Source organism: Parasteatoda tepidariorum, chromosome 3 (assembly GCF_043381705.1).
Source record: "Parasteatoda tepidariorum isolate YZ-2023 chromosome 3, CAS_Ptep_4.0, whole genome shotgun sequence".
NCBI lineage: Eukaryota > Metazoa > Arthropoda > Arachnida > Araneae > Theridiidae > Parasteatoda > Parasteatoda tepidariorum.
The window spans coordinates 68,880,202-68,906,755 of NC_092206.1; the positions used below are offsets into that span (position 1 = coordinate 68,880,202).

General features: G+C 28.1%; 1 protein-coding gene across 2 annotated transcripts in view; it reads right to left on the bottom strand.

The window, feature by feature from the left end:
- Nucleotides 1-26,554, bottom strand: part of LOC107444069 (CD166 antigen homolog) — a 130,495-nt gene that overhangs the window by 1,406 nt on the left and 102,535 nt on the right. For both annotated transcript variants that reach the window (XM_016058142.3, XM_016058141.3), the window contains 5 exons: nt 23,189-23,314; nt 22,159-22,183; nt 19,946-20,037; nt 14,649-14,785; nt 80-187 (listed from right to left, as the gene is read on the bottom strand). In XM_016058142.3, coding sequence (XP_015913628.1) covers nt 80-187; nt 14,649-14,785; nt 19,946-20,037; nt 22,159-22,183; nt 23,189-23,314 — 488 coding nt within the window. The remainder of the gene's footprint in view (nt 1-79; nt 188-14,648; nt 14,786-19,945; nt 20,038-22,158; nt 22,184-23,188; nt 23,315-26,554) is intronic.

Below are 26,554 nucleotides of genomic sequence, written 5' to 3' on the forward strand. Positions count from 1 at the left end.
ATTTTTTTATACGATATATATAAGCCCTTTGAAGTTACTTAATTTTAAATTTGAATAATATAGCAAAGAAAAAACTCACATGCAACGTTGGATGTATACTTGAAATAAGTGGTGTCTCCACTATGCTTTGAAGGTCAGTCTCTTTACTCTCTTCTTCCGTTTGTAGCATTGAGAGCTTCTTAGGTGTCTAGCATAAACAAAAATAACTAGATTATTTGGGAAATATAAATGCTGTGAAAACAAATTAAAATAAGACAATATTTAACAACAACATTTAAATAACAATATTTTAAACGAAGGAATATATTTTGCAGGGGTTTGTGAATACTTAAAATGGAGTAGGTGACTAGTGTAGACAAACTTTATATATAAGATAATTTGATTAGGTGTAATGTTTAAGACACGCAAAAAGTGTTTTATATAAATTATTTTCTTAATGAAATTTGAGCATTTTTCTTTATTTTGAGTAATACAAAAACTAATTTAAGAACTAATTAATGCATTTTCTTTTTTTGCTATTTTAAAAGTCTCGTCTTATGAAGCATTGAGCTCTTACTACCCTGAGCTAGGGTGGCTTCGGATCTACAGCGACGGATCCCTCCTACCAGACAGTCCTAATGCTGGTGCAGGAGTTTTCTCTGAGACTTTTTCGTTTTATGCCCCTGTGAGACAGGATCGGTTTTTGATGGAGAGATAGCTGCAATCCGAATAGCTCTAGTCCAGTTACAGTGTCATATCGATCTTTTTGAAAAAGCTGTTGTCCTATGCGACTCAAGAGCTGCTTTACTTGTCCTTAACTCGAGACGTTTTGGATTGCCGCCTCCAACTTGAATACCTAGCATCCCTTAGGAAAACACTTGTTCTCCAGTGGGTCCCTGCCCATTGCGAGGTCACAGGTAATGAAAATGCAGACTACTTAGCAAAAAAGGGGGTCTTAATTATTCAGACTTCTGCGCTCATTATGCCCTTCTGTTCCATCAAATAGCTTATTAAGAGGACCTTTAAGATCTGTGCTCGTGAAGAACTTATCGACCGTACTTCTACAAAGTCTTGGACGGCCACCATCCTTTTTTTGCGAAATGGCCCAAGACGAAGAGCGGTGGCTGAATTCCGCTTGGCCACCGGTCATGACTGTCTGCGGAAACATCTGTCTAGATTTGGTATCGCTCCTTCCCCGGTATGCAATCTTTGCAGTTCTGGTGAAGACATGGACTCAAAGCACCTTCTCCGCTGCTCTGCACTTTGCAGGAATTCTATCACTGAACACTATTGGGAAGCTAGAGACATGTTGTGATTAATAAACTCTGTTGCAGCATCTTTGTTTCTGATCTTATTTTTTTAGAAGTTTATGTATGCTGTTACTGTCTATAATCTGCCATTGGAAATAAAAAAATAAAAAAAGCATTTTCTTTTGTTAAAAAATTAGTTCTTTTCTTATCTGAAAATAAGAAAACCACTAATGATTTTGCTTATAAAATGTAAAATCAAACTTTCTAAATAAGTTACTTGTAAATTAATGATAATAGAGAAATGAATATTTGTTTCAAACGAAATACTACAAAACAAAATGATGCATCTGATTTTTTTTCTTAAAGAAATATTATATAAATTAAGGTTTTTCACATTTAAATAACGTATTTTAAATAACAATATTGAATATCAATTATGGAATAGGTCATGCAATTTTAACGTAGTTCCTGTAAGTGAATTACATTAAGACCTACTACGTAAAACACTGCCTTAAAAGATTTAAAATTCCATAGATGATCACCATTTAAAAAAAACTTAAAATACATGAAAAGTGTATTTTCTAAATATTCCATTGTACAAAACGGAATTAAATTTAATAAGTGAAAGCCTGGAATTTTTAATAAGCGAATTCAATAGTGAAGAATTATTATTATAATCTGGTACCACAAGGAACACATTTTATATTTTCAAAGGAATATTCTTGCATAATTATAATTGGGCTTATATTGCTCTTCACTCGAAGTGTCTTACGAATTTTCATCCAGAAATATTTTAATTAAATTCAATTTTGTTCAGTAAATGTTGTATTGAGTCTTTCCTAAGTCTACAATTGCTTTTAATAAGTAGTTTAGTCTTTGTTAAATTTTTTAATTAAAATTTAATAGAATTCAATAGATTCGTTTAATTTTTCACAGATAAGTTTAACCAAATACACCAAGTTTATTGAAAGCAAGTGTTCCATAACCAAGAATAATTTTGTGGAATAAAATACTATATTTTACTATTTAAAAGTTAAAAAAAAGGTTTCTTTTTGTAATTAGCAGCACTTGATGTGCTTAAATGTACATCTTACCCTTCCAATAAATTATTTACAACAAAAAGACTGAAAGTCACATTTTGGCACTTAATTTAAACAACGATCGACTTTTGTTCCCTTAAAGAAAAGGGGCAATTTACAAGAAGTGTGAAGGCTTTTTAATTATTCCATCTTTTATCAAGGACAACATAATTGATTTCTTTGTTCAGGAAGAAAAAAAGTATTCTTTTGACGGAGTTGATCATCTTCGAGAGGGAATAAATTGATCAAGAAGCAAATTGCTTCGAATTCTGAAAGGTACTTATTCAGCCATGAGTTATGTAGGAACGATAATTTACGAGAGCAATAATTTGAACAGGAGAATGAAATTTTGTTTTCATTTTATTATTTTGCAAACTTCGGATTTTTTTTTATAAAGTTGTAATTCAAATTTAAAAGTAGGATGTAACAATAGATTTAAATTGCTCTTTTTTTAAAAAAAAGTAGCAGTCACATGTTTCAAATTTTAACAGAGACAGAAAAAAAAAACTTTGTGCATGTCTTATTTTTGTAACTCGTTCATTATTCTCTTGAGTAATTGCAATTATTTAAATAGATTTTAAGTTTTCTTTAAAAGTTTCAGACTAATTGTAATAATTTATTTGTCTTTGTGGATATGAGTATTAAAACACTGAGAAAATAATTATGGGAATGTACGAGAAATAGCTATAGTTAATAATTAATAATTGTTATAGCTAATAATTGTGTTACAGTTAATCGAGTCTTTTTCTTTACTTTTATTCCATATATACCCTACTTTTTCTGTGAAATTTATAGATTTTGCTTACTTATTAAAATGACTTTCTTAAACTTTATCAGAAACCAGTAAGGGATAATATATCATTAATTTATTTCTACGTCCTATCCACGTTATGTGATTGTACTCCTAAGTTAGTAATTGTCTTTTCCGCTTGAGGTGAAAACATAATTACATAAAAGGCAATTTAAAAATTCATTTTTAGTCTTTTTGCATGCTTTCATTTATTTATTTATTTAATTAATTTTGTTAATAGCAATATAAATCATTTATTTGTCATGAATTTGCTTTTGAAATATAATTTTAGAAATAATATCTCTTGTTGAAGAAGTAACTGATTCTTGGTTGACATTTAAGTTCTATTATTTATTGCAAAGTTTTACAATTATGGTTTATATTTAAGTATGAAGAAAATTTATGTGATAAATAAATATAAAGAAAATTGCTAAAACGAGAATTTTTCGATCAGTAAGTATCAAATGATTTCTCCCATTTTTCGCTTCACAAATGATTTTTAGAAAGGTTATCAATATTTTAACCTGATACTTTACATCAAAACTGATGGATTACTTTAGAAGATAGATTAGCAATCAAGTCTGTGACAAAGTGAATAGGGTAATACTAGAAAGTAAATTTGGATCTAAAAAAATAGCGATCTGTATTAGAAACACGTGTCTATGAAAACATGTCAAAACGTACATTTTTTTATACGCTTCATTATATTATTGCAAAAAAGGAGCAAGCATTATTAATATGCCGTTATACTAGTTAAAGAGCAAGCAACACTATGAACAAATAATTTACAAAGACTGTTTTTCATTTATAATTATTAGTTTTCTCTTTTTTTTAATTTTTAAAGTATTTGGCATCCACGGTGACAGAACTCTGAATCGCAAGAATTTTATTTACATAATTTAAAGTTATTTTTCAGAATTGAAATATATAGTAGATGATAATTGCGTCATGAGGAGTTGTTAAAAGTATTTATTATATTTTATAATGAAGATTTAATACTTTAACTATGTAAATGCGTTGAAATAATGGTGTTTGAAAATAATTTTAAACACGTGATACATAAAAAAATTAAAACAGTTTACCGAAACATTTGAACCATATATTCCAATTTTTCTGAAACATGATACGGAACGAAAAACCTCATACACCGTAATTTTTACAGAAATATGCTGAATTAAAAATATTACTGTAAAAATTGAGGTATATTATTTTACGGTAAAAATGTTTTACTAATGATGCTCCCAAAGTGCCGGTACTTTGATCTGGAATTTTATACAGTGTAGGGATTTTATGCTGCTGACAGGTAGAATAAAATCCCACAAAATATTGCGAGTGCAAAAATATTTCATGTACCCTTTTGAATTATAATATTAGTGTGTTAAGAAACGCAGTTACTCAGTATGTTATGTTAATCCGAAACTGCAGCTGAAAAAACATGTGCATCAAATTGGGGTCGTTTTGTTTCAGACTAATATAAAAATTAATAATATATATTGCCTTTTACTTTTATTTATAATCTTGTAGATCCCTTAACTGAAATTTCGATTTGTTTTTGCATATTATATTGACTGCTTTGGTGGTGATGCTCTAAGTACAGAAATGTGCACCGATGATACAAAATCTCTATTAAGAATACTCTCTGTTAATGCTATTAGTACTTATCAATTATATAACAATTAATTCCCTTAAACAGAAGATTTACATATTTAAACATATTTTTTAAAGTTAGAAAAAAATTGCGTGAATTTAGTACCTTTCCGTAAAAAAACGAAATAATTTATTTAGTGTCAAAATTAAGTGTCTCAAAACCATGTTCACATTGTCGGGATGAAAAAGCTTCACACTTTTTTTTTTTATTCAAAACCTTGTTATGAACATTTTTGATATTACTTATTTCACAGATTTTTCTTTTTTGTCTTTCTTTCCTTTCTGTTTTCTTTAATTTTCAAGTTTCTGCAAGGATTTATAAAAGCAAAAAAGAAAATAAAATGCAAAAAAGCTAATATTGTGATATTATGATAAAGTCAAGCATTTAAATTAATTAAATAAATATATTTCTTATAAGATTATAATAGGAAATATATTTAAATGTTTATATTGAAATACATCTTTCAAAACTGTGGAGCATTCTGCAAACATCAGAATATCTTTTTTTATTTTTATAGGAATACGTTGATGAATCTTTTAGTGAAACAACTTTAAAATTTTGAATAAATAATAAAGCTCTAAATTTATATATCATAGACTCAAATATAACTGTAGTTTAGTGATTGATAATTTATCATGTTTTTTATATATATAACCTAATATAGGTGATAGATTACGTAATATAGGTGATACCTTTTGTGATAGATTTTATAAATAACAGACTCTATAAACAACAAAAATCTCTTAAAGCTTGTAACATTATCTGGAGTATATTTTATTGCGCTAGTGTATCTATCAAAAAACAATACTGATCTTTTTTCAGTAAAATGCTTGTTGAAGGTAATAAAATCTGAAACTAAACAAACCAATTTGAAAAAAAAATAAATAAAACGGAGACCTCTTATGAGCTTTACATAACCTTTGTATCATCTCTGTTATTTCACATGCGAATGGAACAGAATAAATTCGAAAATTTTCTCATTATGATGTGTGATGAAAAGTTACAATTTTATAAGTTATATTCTTATAATTTTATAATATACTGTCAATAGTTTCACCATATCATAGTTTTGAATTTACAAAACTGAGAATCTGCATTGTTTAGTATTTAATATTTTTTTTTATAAATTTTGAAATTATGAATGCCTTTTTACTACTATTATACTAAAAAATTGTAAAATACGGACAAATAAATATAGTTATTATAATTATTTATTATAGTTTTACTAAACTAATTAAAATAATTTTGTAATATGCTGTCAATCGTAATATCACATTATAGTGCCAAATTTAGAAAACTCAAAATCAATAATTTTTAATCTGTTATAATTGTTTTATAATTTTAATTATGTAAATCTATTTTTATAATTATTATAACAAAAATATCTATGAATAAGGACAAATATCGAAAAACTTATACCACTACATCTTATAACGTTTATAACACCATTTATATTGTTTCAAAAAAATAACACTAAAAATTTCATGATAATAAATAAAGCTAACCAAAGAGAAAGCACTAAAATAAACGCCATTTTTTTATTTTATTTAACCTTTGCAACTTTTTCAATTATTTCAGTTGAGAACAGAACCTAAGAGCTTCCCAAATTATTGTTATCTATTGGCTCGTAAATATTGACTTTTTGGACGATATGGTTTTCGCAAACGGCTGGAAGACATTTTAGAATTTATGAACGCTTTCCTTTTTATGCGATCGTAAGCTTAAGGACATTTTACTTTTCGCATCTGAAAGCCATTTCAGAAACATTTTTGAATTATTTATCATGGTAACACAACGAAGTAATTTTTGCCTCCGGTATGAAATTCGAATCGCAACCTTTCAAAACATAATGTAAGAGTAAAAAATGTCATTAATGCATTCTGTTTTATTGAAAAGATAAAACATATATAATAAAAGCTTTCATCAATAAAATATTTAGCTTAAAGCGCATGCTACAATTAAGAACTTTATTGAAAAAGAAAGATAATTATGAGCATTACAAAAAGGTAATATTTGTATCAATAATACGCGATGAAAACTATGACGTCGATATTTTTGTTTTCTCTTCAATTTTTATAAAACAAAATGTTTCACGAATGTATTTAATTGCAATACTTACTTAACAGTTTCTAGAAAATAAATTATTTTTAAAAAAAAGTTTATTTTACTTTAATTTCAAATTATTATTTATGCATACAGCTGTTACTTTAATGTAAAGTTTTTGAATTGAAAAATAAAATAAATAAATTTTACTCTTGTGTTGTTTGTTATAAGCACTAGAGTTTTAAAATAAAAAGTTTATATTCATATTGACGAATAAATTAGATTAATTTTTACATTTAAATTTAATTTGGAACAACAAACATTTTAAATTCAATCAAAATGTACGCTTTTGACATCTACATCATTGCAAATCAAAGAATAGAACTCCATCTTACTTCACAAAGAAAAATAGAAGGTGAAAAACATAATGTGAGAATTAAGGAATGTGCTTTTATGTAAAATATCAAAGAAAAATCATTGCCATCATACTCACCACATATAAATGCTGTGAAAAAGTGTTTTTTTAAAATTGAGTGAAAATTGGCCAAAATAGCACAAAAACAAATTTAATCAAATTTAAGCAACCCATGCATTCAAAATTGAACCAGCATGCATTCATTTTTGAGGAAAATGCACAGCGTGAGGGGTCTTAATGTGTGAGGGAGATATCCATTGCATGCCATCAAGATTCAAACCAAGGACCTCCAGGATCAAGATAGGGTGGTACTGGTCCGGGGAGTGTTAGAAAGCTTAATACAGTTTAGAGTTATATAGAAGTTGTAGCTAATTCTTATAGACGCAATGACAATATTACATTAAAATGTGAAATTGCATTGCAGATTACTCCTCCGTAAAAGAGCAAATAATACGAAAATAAACAAATGACATAAATATAAATAATATTAGCATACAACATATTTCAAAAGTTGCTTTCCACCACTAGTTAGGTATTAGAGTATATCCGCTTGACGTGATAGTGACAATAAAATATCGATTTTCTAGCATTTCTTATAGCCAGTATTCGTATTCCCTTGCGATGTTAAAAGCCATGTTTGTTATATTTTAGGGACTAAATTTCATCATTTAGGGGCTATTTGATGCACAAAGTACTGATTTGTAATTCTGTAGCAAACACAAGATGGAGTTCGCAATGAGTAATTGGAGTGGCAAGGGATTCAAGCATTGAGGACGGAAATATCACAGACATTTAAAAAAATAATAACTTCAGATCACCTGCAAGTTTTACCTCCTGTAGAATAATTCCTTAATACTTAGTCTGCAAACTTAGATACATATTTCTCTTCACTCCAAATTGGAGCATAGGTCTTCTTTCGTAACTTTCCATCTCGCTGAAGTTGTTTCTAGATATTTTGCCTCCCTATTTGTCTTTTCTATTGTTTTAAATTTGTTTACAATCGTATTGCGAGAAGCATTTTTACGTCTTTCTCTTTTTCTATTGCCACGAGGGTCTCAATCAAAAGCTTTTTTTACTAAATTTTTTTTTGATTCACGTAGAACAATTCTTCATTCACAAGCGAGTCTTAGTTTCCAGATCATTCTGTTTAGCTTTTCTATGAATTTCTGCTATACAAATTTCATGGAACCTCTTGATACGAGAGATACTTCTTATGCAGTTAGTTATAAATACTCGTGAGTTTTTTCATGATATTTTTATTGCCATGCAAAGTCTCAGATCTATATAGTAGGACAGGTTTAACATTAGTACTGAAAATTCTATTTTTGTTTAATTTGTTAGATTTGAATTTTTACAGTTTGCGTTTTTATTAAGAATAGTGTAACGGCATCATGCTTTGTTTAATCTATTTAGTATATCTTCCTCAGGTCTCGTTCGTTATTAATTATACTTCCAAGATCCGTATGACTTCTTACCTCCTCTAGATTATTATATTTTAGGAATATGTCTCAATGTTTAGAATTAATTTTTTAAATTGCTGATTCTCTGCTAAGCATATGTCACAATTCGCACTACTGTAGTAAGTGGCAATGCTTGGCTTCTACTCTGTGCTATCGTTTGTAAACATGTTCACATGCATACTATTCAGAAGTATAGAGTTCTTTTTCTTTTGCACTTACATAGTAAATATTGAGATCTCATTTTGCAGTGCAAAAATGAATGCTATGACGAAGAAGCGATATATATATATATATATATATATTCTTAAACAAATTGAAGACTTATAAAAGTACTTTCCCTGAATAAACATACCTTTTTTTGTACGGTTTCAGATTTCTAACCCCCAAAATATGGGGGTTAGCCGCCATCTGGGGAACATTGTCCCTGTAGATTGGTCAGGATAGAGATCCATTGTTTGGTTCTCACAATGTTAATTTTATTTTTTGCGTTTTTCACCATATCTCTAGAAATTCTTAAGCAAATTTAAAACTTTTTGCATACAATCATAAAATTCGTTTATCCAAAGATAATTCCATGCAGAAAATAAATTTGTGTTATTATTTATTATTTTTTATTAATTTATTTAATGATAGTCAAAAATTTTGAATTAAAAGATATATAATTTTTTAAAATCATTTTTATGCAATAAAAAAAAATGACCGAAATCATTTGAATAATTCCTGAGGAATCTCTATTTTCCCTCAAGGTTTCTATCCTGTTATATAAAATTACTTAAATTAAAGTCATGTGAAAAATTTTATAATTCATTTTTACAATTCATTTTTTTCCGACTGCTATTAAATAAAATAATAAAAAGTAATAAATATAAAAAAAACATGAAATTATCATTGGATAAAAAAATTCTATAATTATATACAAAAATTTTAAAATTCATTCAAAAGAAAATTGAGTTAATGTTTAATTCGCAAAAAATAAAAATATTATACTGTGAAAACATTGGACCACTGACCTGATGAAACTATGGGCAACATATTTTCCAGATTGAGGCTACATCCTATAATTTGTGGGTAAAAAATTCGAATCCTCTGGAAAAAGGTAAGTTTATCAAAGAAAATTTATTTTAACTTATGATTTCGTTACTTAAAATATCGTGAGCTTTAATTAATTTTCTTATTTGAGGTCACCCTTTGGAACCATTAAAATTGATTCCTAGAAAGTGAAGTTCCGATCATTAGGTCAAAAGGGTGGCCCAGTTATTCTGGCGCACTATGCATGTTCTCTCTTAGGAACAATAACAAAATTACAATTTTAAAGGATTGAAGTAGCTTAGTAAACTAAAGCTACTTCTGAATTCAAATCAAAGAAACAATATAATTTCACGAAAACTGTTGAGCGAGACATTTTTTAACACGGTGAACCCTAATTCTCGCTCTACAATGGAACTTCATCACTTTTGCAGCTCTGCAAAATAGACATAAAATAGACTCTGCAAAATAGAAATTTATGAATGGGGTCAAACTGACCCATATTTCCATAATTATTTTTTTTACTAATCGACAGAAAGGTATGAAAATTTTATATATTTACTTAGAAATAATTTAGGAAATTGAAACAAAATGATATTCAAAAATCACGTGCATCTTCAAAAAAAAACGATCAAAATGATTCCAACGGTGATTCAAGGGTTAAGAAAATAATAATCAAGTACGTAATTTTGTTTAAAAAAGTAAGTAATCTTGTTTGTAAATAAAAGACTCTTCGTAATTTTAGATCAACTCTTTGATGTCGAATGGCAGCTCTTAACTGAAACTTTTTATTGAGTATTAACGAAAAACTAATTCAGAAGGTGAGAAAACATCAATGAATTGTTCAAACGAGTAAATAAATTAATGAATTCCTGTATAAACATAAAATATTTTAAAATCACGTCTCTATCCCGTATGGACTATTTTAAATCAAGTCTTACCTAAACATGGAAATTGCAAATACTTCTTATTTTCCTTAGATTTATAGTAATCAAGTGAACATCCTTGAAAATTCTTCAAGCAATGGAAATCAGCCAAACACACAAATATAACTACTTCATTAAAAACAATGAAAAGCAAATATATTTTCTAATTCTTCTTTACATTTAGAACTTCGATTAAATGAACATTCAGGTCACGTAAATTACTGTTACTCTTGCACGCAAAAGATTAATCTACATAAATTACGACTCCCAACTCCTTTTTCTGGTAGGCCTTCCACTTTGATCAAAATTAGGTTACTTTCCTGTAGATTGAAACATTCTCCATTTCCGAAAGAACTTTAAAGAGTTAAGCTGTCAATCATCGCCATTCCTTTCATCCTTCATTTCTTTTGAAAATGTCTGCTGGAGACTTTACTTTCTACGGATTTTTTTTAAAAAATAAAATGGGCTTGTATTAAAGAAGTCCTTTCTTTTTTAAAGTATAGATTTGAAGTTTTAGAGATATCTTCTATGTTTAAGAAATGGTGTATACGTTTTTGTTTTGTTTTTATTTTTAAAGTTATAATTAGTATGACATTAATATTTCATAAAACAAAATTATGCTCAAAGCAATTTTTTTTTAAAAATTTTGTTTGTGTTCAATATTAATATGCGAAAATATTTTCTCACATGAAATGACCTATTGTTAAAACCATAGTTTTATTGAGTGGAGGGATAAAAAAAAACTTATACCTTGCTATCTAGACTAGTGAGGTACTGTTTCCTATGTATTTATTTGTGTTAAATCAAACAATTTCAAGTTCAGGTCAATGACGCATACAGTTAAAAACGTTTTGATCAGAAAATAGGTACTTTTGACTAAGCGTTTTATGTCTAGTTAATCCAGTGATTCTCAACCTTTTTTTTGCGGCGGCACACTTTTAACGATTTCGAAATTTGACGGCACACAATGAAAAAAATTAGTTTAAAAGTTGCTTACTTACCTATAATACACTGTGTTAAATAGTTTGTGATAATAATTTTGAACGTGAAATAAAATAATATGTACAACAAAAGCACGTTTATTAAGGAATTAATTATTTCTTTCGACTAATTTTTTATTAGTTAGCAACAGTTTTTTATTTCTTTTGCTAATTATTAATTGTTATCTTATTTTCTATTGTTTTTAACTGTTAGTTTTTTACATTAATTATTATTTTTTTGTGATTTCTTGTTAATTAGTTTTATTGCTAATTATTAATTGTCAGCTTATTTTTTGTTAGTTATCCTTTGTTAATTTGTTTTTAGAATTATAAATTGCATAGCTTACTTTAATGATTAGCTTTTATTTCCGTTTGAATGTTAATACTCAGCTTACTTGTTTTTGTTAATTAATAATTTTAATAGTCATTAAGTTTTCTACTTATTTCAAAATTTTTTGTCAATGACAATTTAAACTCTTCTTTCTTATTTTAAGATAGTCAGAGACAAGACAGTCGCCGACAAAGATGTTCACGTAGTTAAGTTTTAATGTATCTTTTCTAAGATTTGGAGGCACATTTTCAGAATTTGGCGGCACACAAAAGTGCCGCGGCACCGTGGTTGAGAATCACTGAGTTAATCGTTTGATTTAGAAGTGTGTTTTGTTTTTCTTTTTTGTATTTTTTAACGTGTAAACTAATTAGGCAAAAACTAAGCTATCAGAGTTAATAGTTTCGAATGTATAAGTGTTTATGCGTAAATAAGTATAAGCATACAGTGAAAAATCCTTAGTCGAATAACGGTATAAAGTACGGTCACTTATGGTGCATCATTCAAAAAACCCATTTTATCGAATGATCCAATTTTTCCTTAAAATATTTTTACAATGACATATATTTAATTAAAGTGATTCAGTGATTTTACAGTAATTATAACTGCAAAAAAAAATGGTATATCAGATTTTTTTTGTTTCATATCATGTTTCGGTAAAAATATATTTTACGGTAAAAAATACCGGCACGCTGAATGCAGGTACTTTTCACCATAATTTTATTTGGATTTTTTTACTATGAACTGAAGTAAAATTATACGTATAACTTCTAACCTATCAATATTATTTAAATAAAGATAAAGTATACTCTGTGCAATGTATGAATGAAGAAAAACAACGTGAGTAATGCATTGGTATTGGAGCAAAGGTAGACCAACTGTAGTTTCGGTGACATGAGCAAGTACCATTTTCTGTTTTTGAAAGCACAATTTTGAATTTCGTTACTGAGCAGAGCTCTTGTTTAAAAAGATATTGTCCCTGTTTCAAGTAAATTCAAATTGTAAGCTAAATCTCATCTCGAAGTTAATGATAGCTTCTGTTACTCATGCTTAACATAGAACTACATTTTTATAAATAGCTCCCAGTTTTTCTCATCTCCGCATTTACTCTATAACTGCTTTGAAGATATTCATATCTCTTTTTATTTCGCTAACATAATAAATGTGCATGTTTGTTTGTTTTAATATCAGATAATCCTTGATAATAAAATCACATTTACTCTATTTTTGATAATTATTCTATGTTGGCAATTACTCTAGTTTGGCTTGTAGTATTAATTTTTGGTATTAATTATATTATGTCAGTACATTAATTATTGTAATAATTTTGGTATTAAAACCATATGCTGTGACTACATTTCAATGATGGAATAATTTTGGAAGAAGAGTTTGAAAAAAATTAACGTTTCTATTTTAATAATATCATATTCTACATATATCATTTTGTTTTTGAATCATCCATTTTTCTTATTTCCCCACCCTCTTTTAGAAATTAAACATGGAATGATAAAGTATTTAAATGTTTTTTATATTGGTCATAATCTTTAAATTTTTGTACACGGAGTTACAACAGTAAAATTAAAACTACAACAGTAATCAACTTATATGATGAGGTATTTAAAGGAAGTATTTTCTCAATTCTGTAGTAAAGCAAAGGATTATCTAGCATTTACAGTGCTAGCCAATTCTTAATAACCATTGTTTACTTCCTTTAATTTCGAGAATGCAGCAGCAATTTCTCAAAAAGAATGTTTTTAAAATGTATGAGTTGTTAAAATGTATGATACATTAAAATGTATGACTCATGATTAGATGATTTATGTTATTTTATAACAGACGCACAATGATTTGAAAAGACTTTTCTAATAATATAGACTAAATTTATTCATACTATCCAATTGTATCACTTAACGTTCATCATATTATTTGTTGTGCACAATTATGATGCAAGAAAATGAATTTATACAGTGCAGGAAGATTTTTCTTTGCACTAATGTTTTGTATAAATGCGTCTGCATAAGTAACAAAACATATTGAATCAATGCTTTATTTAATAAAATCCTCAATAACATGTAGCAGATATCACTAGGTCTTAGGGGTAATATCAAATACAAAAACAATACACTGCGAAATTTTTGGTTGAATGTATATGCAGCTTTTTTTTTCAAATTTATGGCATAAAAAAAACTGAGAGGGCAACCAATTGTTCATTTTTATAGGAGTCGAATCATAATATCTTGCTTAATTAACTACTTGTCATTGATACATGTTTGCAGAAAACTGAATAGTTTTAAAAATCAGATTAAATACAATTAAAAAAACTGTTCATGACGTCTCAGGTAATGAAAGTAAATGTACTTTTAATTTTGGCATATTTTTAGAAAAAATCAAGGAAATTACTGAAAATTCATTTTCCTTAAAATTTAAATAAAGATTTAAATTTTCAATCTCTATTTAGGTTAAATTTATAATACCTAATATACCTATGTGTTATAAAAGATATTAATTACCAAGATTTAAAAAAAAAATCTACTGTTTTTTCCAACATGAAGTAATTGGAAAAAAACGAATCCTATAAATGGGGTCAGTTATGTATATAGATCTAACTATCATGATAAACCCATTCATGCTCAATTATGTATCTTACTCGCAAAACTAAATAATGTCAACATTCTTTTATTATTAACATAATCTATACCGAGTCGCAAAGTAAACGAGACTCACCGCATGTATCCCAGGTCCCTCTGGATAAGAGAATGCATCATATTCTCGGTACTTTCTGGAGCTTGGATCACTTTGAGCAGAAGATGGATTGATTCCTTGCTCCACTTCTATCACATTGATTAGAGAGCTAGAACGTTCTGAAAGAAAATATCGTATAAACATGAGTTTTTATTCAAAAGCAACAAGAAAATTTCTTAAATGTGTAAATAAATTTTTGCAGTATATTTTAAGATAAATTTTATATAAATGAACATAATATTTGGAAAAATAACTAAGACTATCCCAATTTGATTTTTAAAAAATACACTCACTATTCCATTTAGCAATTTTTGTGTGCAAAAAAATGGAAAAGTTGCTATTTTTAACTTCCTTAAACCATTTTATTGATATTAATAATTTAAAACAAATGTTTAGATTTGGTAATTCAATTTTTTATGGTGATTAGTATTCAAAATCTTTTTTTCGTAAAATGAGTTGTGAAATATCAAACATTCTTCTTGATTGTTCTTCGTTATTTGTGGACAATTCATTCCTTTACTTTTACTTTCACCTTATACAACGGAGAATGATAAAAAATTTGGAAATAAAAATTTCGAGAGAAATAATTTTTTTTATTTAATTCTTTGGTGATAATAGATATACGGTCACTGTTCAAAGCAATATTGAAAACCAAAATAAAGAAAAAGCCCTTTCATCTCCTCAAATTTCAACCCTGTAGTTATATTTCTGTAGGTTGCAGAAATTCTTGGAGAAAGTTTCAATGAGAGTTTAACAGTTAATAAATTTCTAATTATTTATTGACTTTGTACTCTTATAGCGTTTTCCTCTGCTTATTCATCTTTATAAATTTCAAAGTATCACAATTTCAGAGCTGCAAAACGTATTGTAACATAAAGTTAAACACTTTAAAATTTTGGCAACAGTGTCATTTACGAGTTATTAATATCGAACAATTACTTATTTTCCTTTAAATGTAAAATAAGCTATTTCACTTAAAACAGTTTAATTACTATTAAATGAAAATTATTCAAATTATAATTAGTATTACGTTATGTTACTATTTAAAGAAAATTACTACACTATGCAATTCTCTTAATACGAAATATTTTATTCTCCTGTAACTGTTTTTATTTTTACCAATCCAATTTTTAGTTCAATATTCAGCAGATTTTATCAAATCATATTGTAAAAATAGGTAATTTAGACACTGGATGAAATTTTTACTTTGTTCATTTTTATTGGAATAATTTTATTGCAAAATTTGAAATTTGGTTTTTGATAATAATGGTGAGGTTAAACATAAGAGCAGAAAACTATAAAGGTTTGTTTGAGCGGAGAGTAGAAACATATGTTGAAATGCAGATTTAATAAAGTGGAATACGGGTTTAATTTTATAAATGACGAAAAAAATAACGAAAGAAAATGTATTTGCAAATAACCTGCAAAATATTTTTGTTGTTATTGGTACGAAAACTTTATTTATTTTAATATAATATTAGAACATTGGTGGTCGTAAACCCAAAGATTGGGTCGACTGTTCAACGGCGGTCATAAAATAAAATAAAATATAATATTAGAAATTTGTGTAAATTATTTAACTTTATCCATCATAGCATCCATCTTGAATGCTAGAACTCTCACTATCTCATTATATATATATATATATATATATATATAATCATTAAAGAACACATTTTTTAGGACCTACTGCAGTGATTTCCGTAATTTTAATAACAAGTTAATAGCAAATGTGTTTCCTAATGATAAGCAGTTTTTAAACAAAAAAGTTCATTTAAAATTTACATGCCAATTTTAATAGAAAAATTGTTAGAATTCCTCCAACCCTGCAGGTTGCAAAAATATTCTAAAAGATTAAAAAATTCAATTCAAACTACAAGGAGAGAAATATTCTAGTAGAATTACCGTGAAGTATGGTAATTACATTTTTGATTAGGAAAAGCATAATTCTGGTTCATAAAACAAAAAACTACTCAAAGTAAATCATTCATTTCGTTATTTATGCGTTCCTATGGTAACGGCTTACCGGAAATTTTGGTTTTCAAAATTATAGTTCGTATTAACACACATTTAGTTAAAAATACGGAACTGAAAAGTAAATTCGATCGAATGAAGGGATTTTGTACCATGCTCTGAAGTACCAAATTCAAAACATTCAAAGCAATTTAAAATAATACTTCTAATGGAGCGTACTATTCGTATGTAATTGTCTTGTTTTTATTCTTTTGTATTTGCTTTTGTATTTATTTTATATTTAATATTTCGTATTGTATTCTCTTTCCGGACTTTGGCAAAATCTTTGGGGCACAGATAGAGCAGTTTTAGACTTCTATCATGCTTTCTCGATAGAAAAGATTTTGTTTTTATGACTTCCGGAGCTGGTACACCCTGAAGACGTCAGCTTCGCCTGTCATATTTATCCATTTTTTTCCTATTTCAATTATAAAATTACCATATTTACCCACATTTACCAATTTTAACATAGATTATTAACCATGTTTTACAATTAACTATTCCAAAACTATTACCAAGTAGTACCGTTATTCTAGTAGTAATGTTCATACTTTTTCCACAGTGAAGATTAACAAAATGAATTGATTCAGAAGATTGTTAAGGAAATAAAGTCAAATCATGTCATTTCGTTATAATCAGGATAAAGATAGCAGCAAAACTTTTTTGAACTGAGTTTTAAAACTCGTTCAATATATATAATAATGCTTTTTATGGAATAATGTGCTATTTTTTTTATTTTTTTATTTCCTTTCAGGTTATATCTTAAAGATAGCTAGACAGCGATCAATACATATTGAACTTATCATCAAAGCGTAACTCCACTTTTAAAAAGATGGTTCAAAGTTCTTTTTTAAATACTTTAATTCCTAGTCAGTTTTATAAAACAACTCCGGTCCTCAATATTAATTTTCAGAAGAAACACTCTGATAAGTACACCTACACATCTATTTAATTCGCCATTCTTTATTTCCATGATTTAAAAAAATCTTCTATAAAAACAAATATTTAATTTTAAATTTCTTTGATTTAGATGATGTTAAATAATCCACTTTAACTCTATTTAGATTGCCTAAGGAAACTAATTTTTAAATAAGAAGAATATTATTATGATACCTAAAATATCTATTAACAATTTCAATTTCATTACAATGCTTATCTTTTCACAAAACCATTTAGATTTGCATATTTAATTAAGTTTTGTTTGTCAAAAGACTGAATATTAATTGGTTTAGGTTGGAGTATTTACCTTATTTCTCGTCAAACATTAGCACCATTATGATAACACTGCCATATTTAGGTATCTCTAGAATAATCTAATAATCACTAATTGTCCTAGTGAGTATAAGAACGAACTAAGGTTGTGTTGAATTTCTGTGTATCTTTCTCTAAGCGAACACTACCGAGTATGAATTAGATAATTCGATTTTATAATTACCTCCTATTGATAAATATAGCAGTTTATTCGATTAATAATCGCAAGGAAATTTGTTGAAATTGAAAAGGAAATGTGTACTTTTATTTGACTTTCAATTTTCAAATATTTGAAAACTCCAGGGTGAAATGTGATAGTCCATAATTTTGCGATTCAGAGAAAAGCACATTTACAGTGTTATGAAATGTAATTATTATTACATATTTGAAGTATATTTAAACATTCCAGAGTAAAAAAAAATCCTTTTATTTAGCTATTTCTAAATATTGTTTGAGTATAATCAGAACATTATTATTTATAGCAGGGGATAGTAATTTTTGTGTTGTTATCACTTTTGACCTCATATGATTTAGTTTTTGGTTATTACCCGAAACACAAATTCTTCACACTTTTCTGTTATATTTTTAATGAATGGATTTGTCATAAGAAAAAGTAGTCAAAGGTACAATATATTGAGGTACTTGAACCATTATTAAGTTACTAATTCGATGATTCTCATTTTTAAGTCTTTCCCTTCAGATTTGTTAGTTAATTGAATTTGGATGTTCAAGAAATAAAAAACTTATTTTGTCAAGTTGTTCGAACAAGCTAAAACAATACTACATTAAACAAGATAATATTATTATAAGAACTTAATTATATTTCACCGGAATATTTCAAAAATTTATAGTTAAGTACATAAAATTTTTTACGTATTCTGAATACGAGGACACGTACGTGGACATGGGCGTATTGAGGTATTACTCCCTTCATATACCTTCAAAATATGATAACTTCTAAGCAAATACATTTCAGCCGTGGTGGCTCTAGGGTAAGAGCGTTCGCCTCCCAATGAGGTAAATTGGGTTCGAATCCCATATCTGGGATACGACAAATCATAGGTTAGAGTCCCTCTGCCGTCAGGCTAAACATGGTAAGTTTCCATGTTTTCGCTTTACATGTAACGCAAATGTGGGTTAGTATCATCAAATAGTCCTTCACAATGGCAAATTACACCCAATACTTACTCCAGGATTTCCCTTGTCCTTTGGATAGAGTTCAAAATTCCAAGCCAACGGAGTTGAAAATTAGCAGTCGTAAACTCAAAATTGGATCTGCTGTTCAACGGCAGTTATTAATTAAATAAATAAACAAATAGTTTTATCGACGACGGATAAATTTAATTTGATACAATATAAAAATAAACACATAGGAAGGAATACTTCACTCAGCATGTTTGGATCGTTTAAGATTTCTAATTTCAACCCTCTCTGCCCCACAATAAATTCAAGATGGTTGCTGAAGCTAATAGGGGACAAACTTCTAGCACTTATATTGGACGTAAATAAATTCCAACTTTTAAATAAACTTCGAGAATTACCCTAATTATTACTGTTAATTTTTCACTCAAACGGGCTTAAGCATATTTTCGAAACACTTTAAAATAAATTAAGATTTCCTGAATAACATCGTAATTATTTTTTATTGAATGAATCTATCATGCTTACTTCGAAAAACTTAGTGGTAGATATTTGCAAGATAAGTCATTTTAATGAGTTTAGTAGCATTATGCCGGTAAATATAGTGACGGCAAAAGCTACGTACTTAATATTTTTCGTTTTAAAACATTTTTTTAATTACCTGGCAGAAAAAAAATATTTGATTTGTATACAACTCAAACTAGTAACTTAAAAATCCTTCTCAGATTCGTTTTAAAAAAGTCACAACCTGCTACCTTCCTCTACTAAGCTCTCTTCAAATCTTTTCGCATTATCTTTTTTTTTTCTTTTACATTTGTTTCATCTCAACGGTATATTATTTCTCAAAAATTGAAATAGAAAGTTCAATGTTTTACCTCTGTAGAAACTTTTTTCTGGGATAATGTCTGGTCCATAGCTACTGGCAACGCATGGCTCTTTGCACTCTTTGCTCAACTGTGGATCAGATCTGAAACGTTATAAATACATGTTATACATATAAATAAAATTATTGGCTTAATTTTTATATTTATGTTTAAAACACTCATGCTTTTGAACATACACTGTTAGAAATTTCTCGTAAAAAATAATTAAATAACAATTTATTTAATTGTTATTTTGTCATATTTAAATAAAATAGTCAAATAACCGTAAACAAACTGGTAATAAATCTGTCAGCTGTGGGAAAAACCGTTCATTTACTGCTTTCACCTAATACGGTAAAACAACCAGAATTTTATTGCACCAACTAAGCAACACTAATGAAGGCATTAAGTTCAGGGCTCGAAAAAACTCAGAAATTTTACCCGTCTCCTAGGACGACTTGTCCAACAATGTACCCGTCCCCCATTGAAACTAACCCGTAGCTTCTGAATAAATAAAAATATAATTTTCCCTTATTTATTGCAAACATTTATATAAATTGCACAATGAATTAGTAGTTAATAGGATTACAAATACTAGGATTACATTATACAGTAATAAAAGAAATACTAGGTAACTAATAGTAACCTACTGTTTCTGCGATGAAATAATTTATTTCTTTTATGAAATAATTTAAATGACAAAGGTCAAATTATCTAGAATGTCAATTTATCCGACGGTACTGCTTTTTTAAAGGAATCAAATAAGACGTTTGCCAGTTCCACAATCAAGTCAATGATTTACAGAGGTTTCTGCACAGAAATCTTAAAGGGGTTTTCCATTTAGGTAGACGTTCATAATTGCGTTTAACGCTTCTTGTTTAAGGCCAGTACGTAGTGTTTTTTTTTTTTTTTTTGTAAGTTCATTGCTGAAAAGCCCCTTTCAACCACTGCAGTACTCCCGGACAGAGAAAACATCAAACATCAACTCCACCATGCGCAGTATCTTGCTGTATTGAGGGTCATTCTGCTGTATTAAGTTTTATAAATATCTTAGGCTCGGAGGAATGAAGTTCTCTGGTGCTTAACGATGTTATGTATCTTAAATTTTAATGACACCCATTCTTGAGAAAAATTTTCTTTATCTACTCCTTCAAAAAAGATTGTAAGGTAACAAAAATTGAAAATGTATCACGAACTTTTACGGGAAAATGGCCGTCCGCACTGACGTCGGATTCGAGAAATTCGTTGTCCGCTGGGAATTTTTGACCGCGAGGACGGGCGGTTTTTCGAGCCCTGATTAAGTTCCTTGCAATTGCGTGTATATTATAGTCGAAAGGGCAAATCTGGCAGTCTCATGACCGACAGAATTGGGGTTCGAGTTCCAGAACTGACACCACCAATTTTGTCTCCATTATCTTCACATGAAGAGTTATCAGTGTCCTGCTTTCCCCTATTTGCGACACTGCGTTATTAGATTACGAGAAACTCATTGAACCATAGACAGCAGTCACATAAGGCTGCTAATTTGTCTCCAATATCCAGTTCAGTCCCGATTTTATGGTTTTGAAATCATGCTAGTTGTAAATGGTTAAAAGAAAACAAATAATTTTGTATTCATAGTTTTAAGCCATACTAGTTGCAAACAGTTTCAAAATTGCGAAGATAAAACATGTTCTTTACCGTAGACTATACAGTAAATTTAATGCTGCTGGTTATTTCACCCTACTTTTAGAATGAACATTCTAACAGTGTACAAGTGCATCATTTGAAAATTCAACAACACATACATTATCCAACCTCTTTCAATAATCGATGTTCCATAATCCAATGGCAAATGATTAATAGATCAAAAAAGAAAAAAAAATGCATAAAATGTGACTAGTGCAATTCCCTCACTTATCGTCTTGCTTTTCATTATCTCTCAGCAACTGTAGTTCCTCGAAGAGCATTCAGTGGCTTATTTGATTTATGTAATTCTGTATACGTACTAAGAATATTTTGGTCCTTGCTCCCTCTATTTGAACTGAAGTCTGAATATTTCAATATCCTTCTAACTATTTTAATTATTCTGCAGTTTCTTGTTAAGTTATATGTATTCTGAAATCATGAAATTTAATTGGGCTTCATTTCATAAACACGACTATTTAAATAAATGGAAAAAAATATTGAAACTATTTATCGCTGAAAAATATATGAAAATAATATTTAAAAAAAATAAAACTTACTTTTCTTCATCTGGATAAGCTCTTCCTAGAATTTCGAAATAGGAAAATTAGTTTCGTTTAAATTATAACAAGTTAAATACTGATTATGATGGTTACAAAAAAATTACATACTGTGCAAATGTATAAATTCAAATTGTTTTAATAATTGGCAAATTTTAATTTTGAAATTTAGCCACGAAATTTATAATTGCCTCTAAAAAGTAAAGTAATTTTTTTTTCAGTTGAATTCCATTTATTCCAGAAATAGTTATATTTGTACGTACAACATTTGGATAACAGGTTTAGTTCACAAATTCGATTACATTTACTCTTAATTTTAGCTAAATAATTACAATGACAAAAAATATTAGGTTAAAAACACTATCTTAATTACAAAAATAAATATATATATATTTGATAAAACTAAACTTCTCTTCAATTTATTTTCTTGAAACAGAAACATTTATCTCTTTCTATATAAGCGTAAGTCTGCACGCATGTGCGCTAATAACTCGAGATCATGAGTAACGACTTAAATAATGTTTTCTTTCTACATTTCGCATTTTTTTGTGGGCGGGGGGTGTAAGCAATCACCGCTATCCTGCGTCATGTAGCTTAGGTGTTGAATCAGAGATCCAAAATTTCATTACTACAGATTAAACTTTACATAACATCCCCTGAATGACGTCGGCATGGCCTTATTTTATGCAAGAAATTATTCCTTGGGCTACTCTAGCATGCTTCCTGCCCTCCCAGGTTAATTATGAGTCTCTATATTAATGTAGCTCTTAAGTAGAGTACTCAATCCTATTTTCCAACTAACACAGACTCTTTCTGTAAAATAAAGATTTCAAAAAGTTCTTCCATTAAAAAATTCCGATGACAATTAAGAATAAAATTTCGTAACAGATATGATTTATTGAAACATTTTAAAATAGTTTGAATTAAGCTAAAAATGCAAAATTTAACTTAAGAAGTTATAATTTTGGTTTTCTTTTAAATTAACGTAAATAATAGTTGTAATTCAATGGCTAAATCCATACGAGCTCACCTTTCTTCGATCTCTTCTTGCGTTGCAGACACACAAGTAACGTTACAGTAGCGGCGAGAAGAATTAAAACAGCAAGAGCTCCAATAAGAACACCAACTAAGGCTTCCAGAGCTCCCGAATCTTCTTCTGTAAAGTAATATATTTAAAAATGCTACAAACACTAAGCTAAATGAATACTGAAATTTAAATATATATAATCCGTAAAATTTATTTAAAGGCTTCAATATATATGAGATAATGTTATTTATGGCAACATTCCTGGAAATATGGCGAGCTCAGCAAAATTGTCACCACAGAAGGCAAAAAATTGGTTATTTTGGTTATAAAAAGTAATGGGGGCATCCTTAGTGGGGTGCGACGACATTTCTGGTTTTGTGTTGTTCTGCAATTTTTAGCTCGTATGATGAGACTTACTTCTTTTTACAGCTGGGACCAGAAATTTCGTTACACGCTGTTGATCCGTTAATATTTATTTAAATGTTATACTAAATTTCAGCATAAATACGTTGAAAATATATTGCTTTCATATACTTCAGAAAATCTATTTCACTTAACAATAGTGGTAATTTTTTGCTAATTCAGTCATTTTTGATAGAAGGTGAATTTTTACAAGAATGAAATTTGAAATAAATATGTTTCTCCATTGTAGGAAAGATGTAGAGAAATGTAATGATATTTTTCAAATTGTCAAAAAAAATTAATTTTTGGAGAAAAAATAAAATCTTTGAGCCAAATGGTGTAAATTCTATCCTTAAACTTAAAAAGAAGCATTATTACAGAGGAAACAATCAATTCGATGTAAAATTGCACGTTCTAAAAAAGTGTTGCTTATCACTATACTACCTCAAGCCTCTTATTACGTTAAACCATAAAATGTCCCTAAATTTTGAAACTGTAAACACTAAAATTAATAGGTCAAAAAAAGGTTCTCTCTTGTTTTGTTTTTATGTCACAAAAAGTCTTATAATAATGCAATTTACATTAAAACAAAAATTGTGTAACGAGGCAATAAAAAAAATGGAAAATATGTACAAAACAATAATAATTTTTAAAACGTTTTATCTTTGATTCAGATTATAAAAACAAAGAAATCCCTATAACAAGAATAAGTGGAAAATTCCTGTTTATATCGAAAACATGACGTCTGAACTTTATATGAAGAAAAGCATGACGTAAAAGTTTTAGTTTCATTTCTCAAAGGAGTGTCTGCAACAATCATACTCTCCATTCAGCTTGAAAACTCATAATTTTTCTTCGTCTCGAGGGTCATCGCTGTATGTATGAAAGTTTTTCGTCTCGAAAAGTTCAAGAAACGAGAGTCTCAAACATGATAAATTTAAGAGAAGATCACTCTAAAACTAAATCCCCGAGGACTATCACAGAATTGGTGTGTCTTTTTTAGATACGATATTAGAGTTCGAAACATAAGAAAAGCATAACTATTGATAATGTTTTATTAGTGTATTAAACTTAAAAATGAGAGAAATATTTTAATAATTAAATAAAGATGGATAATATATTTTTTTAATTATGAATTAGAGAGACCTCATTACATAGAGGTACTAATTTTTTTAAGTGGACAATATTTTCTTGTGGGATTTTTGATGTTTTTTGTTGTCATCTTGTAAAGTAAGATCTTACTCGTAAAGGTGAAATCTTTTCTTTTTTTCTCGTAAAATTGTTTGCAGATGCAAAATGTATTTGTAAATTTTAGTATAGTTATTTTTTTTAAGTTTGGAAACAGTGTTTAAATTGTCTGTTTCTTTATCCTTCTTTTTCCAGTGTTTAGTTATGTCAGTTTTTATATTTAAAAGCAGTTGCATTTATTGTTGTAAAAATATTGGTTTACAAATGAAAAATGTCACACTTTTCTTAAGAATAAAAATAAAAAAAAAATATATATATATACTGCTGCATGAATAAAAAATTCTAAAGATGACTTGAAGTGTAAAAAAAAAAGTTGGAGTTGGAAGTCTTTTGGAAATATTTACAAATTTATAGTGAAAGTCGTCTTATTATTTTAATGCTTTAAAAAACATTTACACGAATTTTTTCAAGTTGTTAGCAAGTGAAAAAAAAGAACAGCTAAAAAAGTTTAAAAACACTAGAAGAAGTGAACTAAATAGCTACGGGTAACTTTTGATCAGAATATAGAAAATTTTTTAAAAAAAAGTAAATCCTTAAGAAATATGAAATCTAAAAAAAACTAAACTTGACGAAATCATGAATTTTGCAATCCTCGATTCTAAATAATATTTTTAGTAAAAAAAAAATGTTTGCACATGATGTTAAAAAAATTGTGTTATCTACGTAAATAATCAGTTAATTTTTTGTGCAGTGAAATTATATAAACTGAAATGTATTAAAAAAATAATGTTGGTCATAATTTTCGCACTGCAATTTAATTTTTATGAAATAGTTTAAATTTCAATTCGAAACTTTTTGTCAGCAAGATGTACAATACAAATTCAAAAACGATGGTGAGAGTCGTGTTAAACTATTGTCAAGAAAATGAGAATTTTAAACAAAGTTAATGACGCTAATTTATCCAAATAAACATCACAAATAAGAAAAAAGTGTGAGTGTGTAGTCATTCCTGAATAAAAGTATCATCGTTGTTTTGCAAAAGTCACGTAACTAAAAATAAAAAATAATTAAAGAAAAAAATAAATGAGCATGCTAATTAGCAACAGACTGTGTTAGAGAAACATTTTTTTAACAGTGCATAAATATTGCAATGTCTTTTTTTTACTGCCTTTTGAAGAATAGAAGGAATTTGAAATAATAGAAGGAATTTGAAATAATAGAAGGAATATTATAAATGAAATTCCGTGCTTTCTAAATAAAGATGCTTCTTTTGGAGGAAATTTAATAACGCCAAGCTGATTAATTTTGAATTCTATTGCTTCGCTCTATTGTTAACAAAAATAACTCATATTGTTAAGGAAATGGTAAATATTAATTGAGTACGTACACTACCGGTCAAAAGTTTGCGAAAATTTTGAAATCTACAAAAAAAAGTTCTAAATTCAAATGTTCATAGAACTGCGAAAAATCATTCAAATGGCATGAAAATTTGATACGTTCTAATGTGAACTCTTTACAGTTAGTTACATATGATCAAATTGCAATACTTTGTTTTTTGCGAACTGAATCCACCTTTTCATCATGAGTTGTTGCTATGGTGAAAAAAGTTGTTAAGTTTGAACACTTGCCAAACTTGCAAAAAATATTTTTTGTACTTTCTGTTAATAGAAAATAGTTATTTGAACAGTTCTATGTAAGTCCTCAAAATTTCAAATCGATTTGATTTTTTTTGACGAAGTTATAGAATTTTGAAAAACATGTGTACTTTTCTCGATTTTT